The sequence below is a fragment of the Macaca thibetana genome, chromosome 1, assembly GCF_024542745.1.
Source record: "Macaca thibetana thibetana isolate TM-01 chromosome 1, ASM2454274v1, whole genome shotgun sequence".
Classification (NCBI taxonomy): domain Eukaryota; kingdom Metazoa; phylum Chordata; class Mammalia; order Primates; family Cercopithecidae; genus Macaca; species Macaca thibetana.
In genome coordinates this window covers 69,526,367-69,539,578 of record NC_065578.1, presented here as the reverse complement: position 1 = coordinate 69,539,578, position 13,212 = coordinate 69,526,367, and the positions used below count along the sequence as shown (strand labels likewise).

The 13,212-nt window shown below is 38.8% G+C and overlaps 2 protein-coding genes across 4 annotated transcripts in view; both read left to right on the top strand.

The window, feature by feature from the left end:
• LRRC40 (leucine rich repeat containing 40) overlaps nt 1-13,212 on the top strand; it is a 370,991-nt gene that overhangs the window by 181,450 nt on the left and 176,329 nt on the right. The gene's annotated exons all lie outside the window — the stretch shown is intronic.
• The window catches only part of ANKRD13C (ankyrin repeat domain 13C), an 87,927-nt gene that overhangs the window by 16,386 nt on the left and 58,329 nt on the right, over nt 1-13,212 (top strand). For all 3 annotated transcript variants that reach the window (XM_050804626.1, XM_050804616.1, XM_050804606.1), the window contains exon 2: nt 3,729-3,770. In XM_050804626.1, the coding sequence (XP_050660583.1) occupies nt 3,729-3,770 (42 nt within the window). The remainder of the gene's footprint in view (nt 1-3,728; nt 3,771-13,212) is intronic.

Below are 13,212 nucleotides of genomic sequence, written 5' to 3'. Positions count from 1 at the left end.
AGACTGATCAAGAGAAAAAAAAGGCACAAATAACAGATATTAGGAATGAGAAGTGGTACATCAGTATAAATTCAAAGGTCATAGTATATCATTAATGGATATTTCGAACAAATTTTATGCCAATAAATGAAAATAGATAAACAATGCTAGAAATATTTAGTTTGTCAGAATGCACATATAAAGGAATTAGAGGGCCGAGCGTGGTGGCTCACGCCTGTAATCCTAGCATTTTGGGAGGCCAAGGTGGGCGGATCACTTGAGGCCAGGAATTGGAGACCAGCCTGGGCAACATAGTGAAACCCTGTCTCTAATAAAAATCCAAAAATTAGCCAGGTATGGTAGTGGGCACCTGTAATCCCAGCTACCTGGGAGGCTGAGGCAGGAGAATTGCTTGAACCTGGGAGGCGGAGGTTCCAGTGAGCCGAGATCGTGCCACTGCACTCCAGCCTGGGTGACAAGAGGGAGACTCCGTCTCAAAAAAAAAAAAAAAAAAAAAAATGATAGCTCAAAGTAAAGCTTTGGTTTTGGCATAGCTGGTGTTGACCTTTTGTTTTTAACACCAAATTGTCAACAAGTTTGTTTGCTTTTTTTTTTTTTTTTGAGACAGGGTCTCACTTTATTGCCTAGGCTGGAGTGCAATGCCGCCATCTCGGCTCACTGCAACCTCTGCCACCCGGACTCAAGCGATTCTTCTACTTCAGCCTCCCGAGTAGCTGGATTACAGGTGTGCGCTACTACACCCGGTATTTTTAGTAGAGACGGGGTTTTGCCTTGTTGGCCAGGCTGGTCTGAACTCCTGACCTCAAGCGATCTGTTCACCTCAGCTTTCCAAAGTACGGTGACTGTAGGCGAGAGCCACTGCGCCCAGCCAAATTTGTTTGCTTTTTGGGACTACTTTTAGGTCTTGGTAAATTATCATCGAATGTGAATGCAAACTTAGGAAATTTAGTTCAATATTTTGAAAAGAAGGAAGAGGACTTCATTCTAGACCAATCAAATTGGAAATTGTTCCTTGTTCATGTTGGTTTTTTTTTAGCCTTGTATTATGCTGAAGACTGAAGGCACTGAATAGTTTATGAATCTGACCCACAGGTGGCTCCTAATGTATCAGTGCATAACTGTGCTTAAAATTGTTTTTAAGGGCCGAGCGTGGTGGCTCAATCATGCCTGTAATCCCAGAACTTTGGGAGGCCGAGGCGGGCGGATCACCTGAGGTCAGGAGTTTGAGATCAGCCTGGCCAACATGATGAAACCCCATCTCTACTAAAAATATAAAAAGTAGCTGGGCGTAGAGGCACTCACCTGTAATCCCAGCTACTCAGGAGGCTGAAGCAGGAGAACCACCTGAACCCCGGAAGCGGAGGTTGCAGTGAGCCCAGATCGACCTCTACACTCCAGCCTGGGCAACAGAATGAGACTCTGTCTCAAAACAAAACAAAACAGCAACAACAACAAAAAACGTTCTTAAGCATTTTCATTTTATTTGAACTGAACATATTAGTTAGTAGTAGTAGGAAAACTGTGCTTTACTGAGAGTTCCTAATGTGGAAAATTCGCTTGAGTGTCTCTATATGTCCTTTGCAGAAAGTGAAAAATTGCAGACATAGAGTTGTTTGTGAGGGGAGGGGTGGTTTCTTTAATATCTTCATGAGATAGGTATGCAATTTCTACATGGGAGGAGAGAGAAACCAGTTTTACTAAATTCATATATAAAACTGCCTATAATGAAAGATGCTTTTCTTTTTTTTTTTTGTGAGACAGAGTTTTGCTCTTGTTGCCCAGACTGGAGTGCAGTGGCACCATCGTGGCTCACCGCAACCTCCGCCTCCCAGGTTCAAGCGATTCTCCTGCCTCAGCCTCCTCAGTAGCTAGGATCACAGGCATGCGCCATCACCCCTGGCTAATTTTGTATTTTTAGTAGAGATGGAGCTTCTCCATGTTGGTCAGGCTGGTCTTGAACTCCCGACCTCGGGTGATGCGCCCACTTTGATCTCCCAAAGTGCTGGGATTACAGGCGTGAGCCACTGCACCTGGCCGAAAGATGCTTTCCGTCATTGCATATTTCATATTAAAGTACTAAGTACCAATGGAAATTTGTACCTCCAGTTCTTATTTCTGAAAAGCATAATGTGACTTGTATCTCCAAATCTGCCTTGTTTTTTTGTCCCTAGTTAAGATAAAGAGATTTTCTGTAATCCAGGGTTTTGTTTTGTTTTTGGTAAAATTGCTTACAGAGATGACTTTATTTTATTTATTTATTTTGAGACAGAGTTTCACTCTTGTCGCCCAGGCCGGAGTGCAATGGGGTAATCTTGGCTCACTGCAACCTCTGTCTCCCACGTTCAAGCAATTCTCCTGCCTCAGCCTCCCAAGTAGCTGGGATTACAGGCGGGTGCCACTATGCCTGGCTAACTTTTGTATTTTTAGTAGAGATGGGGTTTTACCATGTTGGCTAGGCTGGTCTTGAACTCCTGACCTCAGGTGATCTGCCTGCCACTTTCCCAAAGTGCTGGGATTACAGGCGTGAGCCACCGTGCCTGGCCATGGAGATGACTTTAGTGTAGTGAATTTCTTTGTGCTGTTTTCTAAATTTTGCTCAAAATAGTATTTTGCTGACTTTGCCAACAATTCCCATTCCATTCTGCCTTTATTGAGCAAAAGTGTGTGTGTGTGTGTGTGTGTGTGTGTTTTAATCATGGCCGATCTCTTGTCAAGCTAAGAGGAAACTGGAATTTATCACATGCACATCTCTTATTTCATCCTGCATATGATCCCTTGATAATGTTTAGCTTATTATTTTGGTCGTAATTAATGTGATGACTTCTGTAAAATTGCTAATATGTGAAATTTAGCAAATTTATTTACTAACTTTTTAATTTCAAATATTACTGTTGATTTAATATTTAGATCATAAGTGTGGCTTAGGGTATCATTTTGAAATTAGTCATTCTATAACAACAACTATAGGATGTAGTCCAAACTTCATAGCACAGCTTTCAAGTCTTTTTCTTTTGCTCATCATTCCAATTTCATTCTTTACTGTTTTCTATAACTTCTTCACTCTCACTAATAACTTTTTGTTTGTTTCCCAAATATAAATTGCTCCTGCACTTGAGTGTGATTTGGATAACTTAAAAAAAAAAAAAAAATCTGGAATGCTAGCCAGTGTTGCTTTTGTTCACCTACAGATTTCTAACAAATTATTTAAGGCTCATTTCATTGTGGTCCATTCTTCAATATTTAATTCTCTGCAAAGTTATGAGCCCTGCACTATGTTCCACAGTCAGGCTATCTTCCCTTCTATTTAAGAAATAATAATTATTATTTATTTTCATATTTGTCTAACAGAAGACTTTCTGAACAACTTGAAGAGTGGGATTCGGTCTTACTGATTTTTGTCCCCAAGGATGACTAGATATTTAAATTGTTTGCTAAATGAACAAAGAATAATGTGAAAGAGAAATTAGCAGCCAAAGGAATCTGTGAAATCTGTTTGAAAAATCTCAAAATGGATACCCTTTTTTTTTGGAGGGGTTGGGGAGTACATTGTACTCAGAAATCATGGTATCTTCTGACCTTAAATTTACTATATAAGCAATATTATTTTGCAGTCACAGTATTTTTGCTTAAAATCTGCCAGTGAAATTTCTGGAGGAACTGAAACCACTTTTAAGTAAATGTTCTTATGTTTTGACACCTTCTAATTTATTTATTTTATTTTTTTTTAGGAAATACTCCTTTACACCTTGCTGTGATGTTAGGAAATAAAGGTTAGTAAATCTTTTCTTTTTTTATGATTAACTTCATTTAGGTATAGTCTGTTTAAACTTTTTAAGATCAATTTTATCTTTTGAGTTTTTAAAAACTCACTTATTTTATTTGTTAATTGAACTTGGAATTCAGTATATTGAAATTAGTAAATATTTTCTTGTTTTCCGTAGCCCTTTTTAAAGTGTTGGTGGAAATCCTGTACTAATTTTTATGTCTTTTGAAACTATATTTTTTCCCCTTACTTGGTTGTTTTATCAAGCAGGAATTTATAATTTTAGAAGATTTATTTCCAAATATTAAGATTCATTAATTATTATACTTTTCATATTAGAGTTTTATATGATTTTTAATACATAATATTTTATATCTCTAAAGTCATAAGTTGAGCCTTTTGTATGGTAGATAATTGCGAAAACTTAATACTTGTTTATTAAGTATTTGTTAAAGTATTCATTCTTTAATTTAAAAAACCTTATAGGCAGGTGATTTAAAAGATACCTACTTTTGTAGGTTATTCCTAAGTGCAGTAAAACTTCAGTTATTTGGATCCCCAGTTATTCTGGAAAGTGAGGATTTTAGATAGCTGAATAGCAATCCTTTGAGTACTAGATTTTTATATTTTAAATGTGTTTGATAGAATTTTTTTTTTTTTTTTTTTGAGACAGAGTCTTGCTCTGTTGCCTATTCTAGAGGGCAATGGTGCAGTCTTGGCTCACTGCAAGCTCTGCCTCCCGGGTTTAAGCAATTTTTCTGCCTCAGGCTCCTGAGTAACTGGGACTACAGGCGCGTGCCACCACGCCTGATTAATTTTTTGTGTTTTTAGTAGAGACGGGGTTTCAGCATGTTGGCCAGGCTGGTCTTGATCTCCTGACCTCATGATCTGCCTGCCTCAGCCTCCCAGAGTGCTGGGATTACAGGTGTGAGCCACCGCACCCAGCCAATAAAATTTTTTAAAGAAATATTATTGTATATTTTTAAACAGGCTAATGAACTTCTGTTAAGATTTTTTTTTCAATGATCTAGAAGTATCATTATGAACATCTGTTGTTGTTATATGGTTGAATGTATCTGTCAATGTAAACATTTGATCTGAATGTCTACTGACCTAGGGATATTGTTAGAACTTGTTTTTTTTTGTTTTATTTTATTTTATTTTATTTACTTATTTATTTTAAGACAGAATTTCACTCTTATTGCCGAGGCTGGAGTGCAATGGTACAATCTCGGCTCACCACAATCTCTGCCTCCTGGGTTCAAGTGATTCTCCTACTTCAGCCTCCAAAGTAGCTGGGATTATAGGCATGTGCCACAACTCCTGGCTAATTTTGTATTTTTAGTAGAGATGGGATTTTTCCATGTTGGTCAGGCTGGTCTTGAACTCCCGACCTCAGGTGATCCGCCCACCTTGGCCTCCCAAAGTGCTGGGATTACAGGCATGAGCCACCGCGCCTGGCCTTTATTTTATTTTTGAAACATGGTCTCGCTCTGTTCCCCAGGCTGGAGTGCAATGATGCAATCATGGGTCACTGCAGTCTTGAACTCCTGAGGTCAAGTGATCCTCCTGCCTCAGCCTTCAGGGTGGCTGGGACTATAGGCACATGCCACCATGCCCAGCTAATTTTTTTATTTTATGTAGAGACAGGTTCTCCCTGTGTTGCCCTGGCTTGAACTTGTATTGTTGAAAAACAAAGTTATTTTGCTAGTTTGATTTTTAAGTCCAAATGTTTAAATGAAGCATATGATCTGCAGGATAGTATAATTTTTATTTTAGAGACAGGGTCTTGCTCTGTTGCCCAGACTGGGGTATAGCAGTGCGATCCTAGCTCACTGCGACTTCAAACTCCTGGGCTCAAGTGATCCTCTCGTCTCCAACCTCCCAAGTAGCAAGGACTAGAGAGGCACATGCCACCATACCTAACTAACTTTTAAATTTATTTTTAGAAATGAGGTCTTGCTATGTTGCCCAGGCCATTCTCAAACTCCTGGCCTCAAGCAATCCTCCCTCCTGGGCCTCCCAGAGCACTGGGATTACAGATGTGAGTCACTGTGCCTGACCTTAATTTTTATTTTAATTCTATAAAATTGGTGATTCAAATCTGTATCTTCAATGTTATAGTTATGGCTTTTTTTCTTCTTCTTCTTCTTAACAAGGAAGATTAACTAGAGTAACTTCTAAGTAAAGAGATACTCATTAAAAGGCTACATATTAGAGAAACTCAAGAAGTAGGGGCCAGCCAGGTCTCAGGAAGAGTGGGAACCAAGATGTTTGGAGGAATCAGTCGTTCTCCTATCTATTTCCTTATCATCTTTCAATCTCTTATGGTGTGTCTGCTGTTCTGTATATCTGCAGTATTCTCCTTTTTCATGATTGACTTTTTCTGTTTACTGAAATTGAACAGACCTAAAATAATTCTTTTAGGATCCTAAGTTTTAGTGACTTTCTGGTTTCAGTGTTCACTACTAACTAGACGGGTTTCTTAGGTTCCCAAATTTCTGAGCAAAAAGTTTGATTGGTCCAGTTTATCTCAAGCCAAGCCACAAGTGATGGGTGATGACGGACTTATTAATTATCTGTCTTTAAGATAGGTATTTGCTTCTTTGAAATTAGTGTTAGCTAGACTGACTTGGGTGAGATTTGGGTGTAGGAGAGGGAATCAGGAATACAGAGGAAGTATGTTTACTTTAGCAGAAATGTACATAGGGCAGGCCATGATTGACATCTCTAGCAACCTTGGTGAAAATATGTCAGATATAGTCAGCTGAATTTGATCAATAAAAACTTACGCTTTTTTTTTTTTCCAAAGAACATTGGATTGGAACTTTAGAAAATAACTATAATTTATTATTTACAGTATGCCAGATGCTTTTCCTAGTACTTTACATGTATTTACTAATTTAACTCTTACAACAACCATGTGAGTGAAGTACTATTATTATCTCCATTTTATGGAAGAAAAACAGCCCCAAAACTTGCCTAAAGTAGCCAAGTTTCAGTTTCAACTTGGGAGTGCCCGGCTCTAAAATCTGTTTTAACGGTGTATTGCTTTGCCCTCTTTTTCACTAAGAACCATTCAGAAAGGTCTATTATCAAAGTTGGCCAAGATGCAGCTTGCCAAATCTGATTGCTATTCTGGAATCCTTCCTAATTTAGCACTTTAGTAGTTAATATGGATTTACCAGGATTTGAATGTGAAATGAAGCCTATCTGCCATCTCTGGTTTAGGGTTCTAATTTTATTTTTCCACTCAAATATATTCTGACAGAGGGTATTCTAATTTTAGATAGATGTACTATTATGCTTCATCATATGTTTATATCAGCCTGTTTTAAAATGTATTTCAGCCAGGCGTGGTGGCTCACATCTGTAATCCTAGCACTTTGGGAGGCCGAGGCGGGCAGATCACTTGAGGTCAGGAGTTTGAGACAACCCGGTCACCATGGCAAAACCCCGTCTCTACTAAAAATACAAAAGTTAGCCGGGCATGGTGACACATGCCTATAATCCCAGTTACTTGGGAGGCTGAGAAAGGAGAATCACTTGAACCCGGGAGGTGGAGGTTGCAGTGAGCCGAGATCATACCACAGCACTGCAGCCTGGACGACAGAGCGAGACTTCGTTTCAACAACAACAACAAATTAAAATATGTTTCATAAAACATTAGTTTCTTTGCATCCATTGAAGTACAGGAGAAAAACCACATTAGTTTCATGGGATATTGAAAGGTATTTAGAAGAAAATAGAGTTTCCAGAGCAAATCAATTTGAAAAATATTAGGTAAATAAAAGTTAAAAAGTTTTCTTTGTTGTGGAACTTGTTAGAAATCTGATATGCTAATATGCATTGTAATGTTTCAAGTTGGGGCATGTGTTGGCCATAGTGGTCAGAGTTCCCCACAGTTATTTGATGTTTGCTCTTTTTCGCAAGTATCTTGACAGACTAGAGTTCTGTGGGATGTATTCTGGGAAACACTTGGTTAGATGACTCAGGATCTGCAAATAATGTTGGTATTTGTTGTTTCTGAATCCTTTTCAAATAGAGTAGACACAACCGATTACATACTGATCCATTAGCATTTTTCCAGTTGTGTACCCTTTTTTTTTTTGCTTTTTTTCTTATGATCTTTATGTATGTGTTTGTATAATTCTCTTTTAAAATAACTCCAAACAAACTTGAAAGTCTGTTTATATTTTTTATATTTGGTTGCAAAAGAGTGAGATTGGAATATGTAGCGGAAAATAAAACATCTACTTTATACTTAGTGTTTCTTTTTTTTTTTTTTTTTGGGGTTGGAGTCTAACTCTGTTGCCCAGGATGGAGTGCAGTGGGATGATCTTGGCTCACTGCAACCTCTGCCTCCTGAGTTCAAGCCATTCTCCCACCTCAGCCTCCCTAGTAGTAGCTGGGATTACAGGCGTGCATTACCATGCCAGGCTATTTTTGTATTGTTAGTAGAGATGGGGTTTCACCACGTTGGCCAGGCTGGTCTCGAACTCCTGACCTCAGGTGATTTACCCACCTCGGCCTCCCAAAGTGCTGAGATTACAGAACCACCCCGCCTGGCCTACTTAGTGTTCTATATATTGCTTTTACATTATATCATTGTTCAGCCTAGATAGTCTATTCCCTTTTATCTTGTTTTAAGATACACTGTACCTTTAGTGATTTCATTTAGTAGTAGCTGGGATTACAGGCGTGTGTTACTATGCCCGGCTGATTTTTGTATTGTTAGTAAAGACAGGGTTTCTCCATGTTGGCCAGGCTGGTCTTGAACTTCTGACCTCAGGTGATTTACCCACCTTGGCCTCCCAAAGTACTGAGATTATAGGTGGGAGTCACCATGCCTGGCCTACTTAGTGTTCTATACATTGCTTTTACATTATATCATTGTTCAACCTAGATAGTCTATTCTCTTTTATCTTCTTTTAAGATACACTGTACCGTTAGTGATTTCATTGTTGAAGTGCGTGTTCTGTTTGTGTACTTGTCTATAAACACAACAAAATTTCCCAGGGCCTTCAAATAATATTTTGATTGCGGTAAAGAGAATCTTTTATACTTCTACATGCTTTCTTTCTCTCACACATCTTAACCTACTGAATAGCGTTAATTTTTCACCACAGAAACTGATTTTTTTCTGAATTTCTGAGTCCATTGACTAATATTAGTGATGTCACATGGGAGGTTATTGAACTGTGGATTTGGATGGAAATGAAGAAGAATATTATACGTAATTAAGGAAGATTTCAGGAAGTTTTACGAGATGATATAGAAAAAGTAATCTTTAATTCTTAACCTTTTGGTTGAAAACATCAGAGAAAGGTTTTTCAAACCAGTTGCTGCAACTTTTAATTCATTTTCAGTCTTTTTTGGATCTGCAATTTTTAATTTTTTTCCTAAAGTAACTTTACAATTAATAAGGTTTCTCACTTTAATAACTCTAGATATTCTGTTGTTTCCGACTGTCCTATTTTTCTCTTTTTTTTTTTTTTTGAGACAGAGTCTTGCTCTGTTGCCCAGGCTGGAGTGCAGTGGCACGATCTCGGCTCACTGCAAGCTCTGCCTCCTGGGTTCATGCCATTCTCCTGCCTCAGCCTCCCGAGTAGCTGGCTCTATAGGTGCCCGCCACCACGCCTGGCTAATTCTTTGTATTTTTTTTTTAGTAGAGATGGGATTTCACCGTGTTGGCCAGGATGGTCTTGATCTCCTGACCTCGTGATCTGCCCGCCTCGGCCTCCCAAAGTACTGGGATTACAGGCGTGAGCCATCGCGCCCAGCTAACTGACCTATTTTTCTCATTGATTCTCTGTATATTTGATCACCTTTATAGTTCTTACTTATTAATCTGTGATTTCTTTCTGGTTTTTTTTTTTTTTTTTTTGGTTTGTTTGTTTTTTGAGATGGAGTCTCACCCAGCCTGGAGTGCAGTGGCATGATCTCTGCTCACTGTAACCTCCGCCTCTCGGGTTCAAGCAATTCTCCTACATCAGCCTCCTGAGTGGCCAGGATTACAGGCGCATGCCACCACGTATGGCTAAGTTTTTTATTTTTAGTGCAGACAGGGTTTTGCCATGTTGGCCAGACAGGTATCAAACCCCATACCTCATGATCCGCCCATCTTGACCTCCCAAAGTGCTGGGATTATAGGCATGCGCCACTGTTCCTGGTCTAAATGTGTGATTTCTATTCCTCATAATTTGCGTTTTCCACAATCCTTGTCTTGACTTCTTCCTGGCACATTTATGCATTCTTTAAGCCTTAGTGCCTAATTGTTAACTACCTTCTTTTCTTATTATGCATTGTTAACATTACCGAGAGAAGACATTTGATTGATCTAATTTTTTTTTTTTGAGACGGAATCTTGTCCTGTCACCGAGGCTGGAGTGCAGTGGTGCGATATTGGCTCACTGGAACCTCTGGCCCCTGGTTTCAAACGATTCTCCTGCCTCCGCCTCCTGAGTAGCTGGGATTGCAGGTGTGTGCCACCACCCCTGGCTAATTTTTGTATGTTTAGTAGAGCTGGGGTTTCACCATGTTGGTCAGGCTGGTCTCAAACTCCTGACCTCCTGATCCACCCACCTCAGCCTCCTAAAGTCCTGGGATTACAGGTGTGAGCCACTGCACCTGGCCACCAGTTCTTTTTTTTTAAAATTATAAGACTATGTCATAGGTTATTAGCATATCTATGAGTATCTGATTTTTTATTAGTTGCTAATCTCTACTTCAGCTGAGTTGTGACTAGTGAGTGAAGGGCATCTGTTCTGCTGGGTCTGTGGCATATCAGAAACATTGTTGACATGTCTAGGATAATATGTAAATCTTATATGAATTCTAAGGTATTGCTTTAGATATTGTTGTGCAACTTGCTTTTTAATATTTTTATATTATCTTTTTTTCTTTTCTTTTTTTTTTTTGAGACAGAGTCTTGCTTTGTTGCCCAGACTGGTGTGCAGTGATGCAATCTTGGCTTACCACAACCTCCGCCTCCTGAGTTCAAGCGGTTCTCCTGCCTCAGCCTCCTGAGTAGCTGGGACTACAGGCGTGCGCCACCACGCCCAGCTAATTTTTGTATTTTTAGTAGAGTTGGGGTTTCACTATGTTGGCCAGGCTGGTCTCGAACTTGTGATCCACCCGCCTCAGCCTCCCAAAGTGCTGGGAGTACAGGTGTGAGCCGCTGCTCCTGGCCCATTTTTTTCTTTAATGACTTTTTTTGGTTACTAACACATGCATGTTGAAACACTTGAAATCATACAATACATAGATATATAAAAACATGATCTCTCTACTTTTTTTCCTGATGTAGTTAACATTTACAGCCTCATGGATATCCTTTCATATCGTATGCTTTACTTACAACACAGACTTTGTCTTCATGGAAGTAGAATCCCTACAGATAGTACTTTGCCATATTTTTCTTTTCTTTCAAAAGTCTACCATGAAATAGCTATAGAAATTTGTAGATACCTTACATGTTTACATTCCCATATACATGTATACATACAAACATATTTACAAAACCCAGTGGTTTTTTGGGAGATGGGTCCATTTGTTTTTATTCTTTTTTTAAAAAAATTTTCTTTTTATCTTGGCTGTCATCCCCTCTTCTTATTAATCCCCTTTCCAATAAACATGGTAACGCATGTTAAAACCTGCTAGACATTCTTATATACATTTCTGTATGCTTATTATCATATAGAAATATTTGTGCATGTGTCTGAACATACATACATTCGTGTATGTAGTTTTTTACTCATTTCTTTATTTATTTAGTTATTTATTTATTGAGTCAGAGTCTCGCTCTGTTGCCCAGGCTGGAGCGCAATGGCGCTATCTCGGCTCACTGAGACCTCTGCCTCCAGGCTTCAAGCGATTCTCCTGCCTCAGCCTCTGAGTACTGTGATTACAGGCGTGTGCCACCACACCTGGTTACTTTGTGTATTTTTAGTAGAGATAGGGTTTCACCATGTTGGACAGGTTGGTCTTGAACTCCCGACCTCAGGTGATCTGCCCACCTTGGCCTCCCAAAGTGCTGGGATTATCAGTGTGAGCCACCGCACCTAGGCTTACTCATTGCTTTTTAAACAATGCAATCATTATATACTTTTGTGTTGAGCAGATGAATTGTATCACTTAGCAGTACACCGTGAAAATTCCTTTAAGCCTGTTGGGATGGCTCTAATTGATTCCTTTTTTTGATTTATTTAATTCCTTTATCCTTCTCAATATTTTATTATAAAAAATTTTAAATATACCCCCAAAATTGAAAGATTATCACAACAAACACTCAAATACTTTCCACATAGACTCAATAATTAACATTGTTTCATATTTTAATTTATCTTTGTATGTTTTATATATATAAATTTTTGTTGTTGTTATTTGTTTGTTTTGTTTGTTTGTGTTTTTGAGCTGGAGTCTCACTCAGTGGCACGGTCTTGGCTCACTGCAACCTCTGCCTTCTGGGTTCAAGCAGTTCTCCTGCCCCAGCCTCCGTAGTAGCTGGGATTACAGGCCAATGCCAACATGCCTAGCTAATTTTTTTGTATTTTAGTAGAGACAGGTTTCAGCATGTTGGCCAGGTTGGTCTCGAACTCCTGACCTCAGATGATCTGCCCCCCCTCAGCCTCCCAAAGTGTTGGGATTACAAGCGTGAGCCACTGCTCCTGGCCTGTATATATTGTTTTTGTTTTACCATTTGAAACCTAAATGTAGATATTATGACATTTTACTCCCAAATACTTCAGCATGCACCTCTAAGAATACAGATGTTCTCCTTCATAACCACATTATCATTATCACACCAAGGAAAATTAATGATATCTTTAAAATATCGTGTCATACCCAATGCATATTGAGATTTCTCCAATTGTTCCCAGAATGTCATTTATAGGTTTTTTTTTATATTGAAACATGACCCAGTTGAGGGTCACTCATTGCATTTGGTTGTTATGTCTCATAATCTAGAGCAGTTTGCTCACCTTTTCCCCAACTTTGTGCCCAACTTTTTTGAAAAGTCTTGACCAGTTAACTTGTAGAACGTCCTTTCTCTCAGATTTGCCTGATCATTTTCTCTCCATGTTTCTTAACCTGTTCTTTATCCTTTGTTTTTTCTGTGAATTGAAAATTAGCTATAGAGGCTTTATTAGATTCAGGTTAAACATTTCTGGATAGAATACTTCATAGGTGAAATTAGGAACTTTACATGTATCACATTGGAAACACACAATACTAGATTATTTCATTGTTAATTGCCACTAAGTTAGATAGTTTAAGTGATGATCTTCAAACATATCCATTGTAAAGGAACATTTTTCTGTTTGTTATTAGTAAATATTCTTGGGACAATACTTCGGTTCCATGTGAATATCCTATTCCCAGCATAAAGCCTTTTACCTACTGGCTTTAGCATTCAATAAAGACCTTTGCCTAAACCAGTTACATGG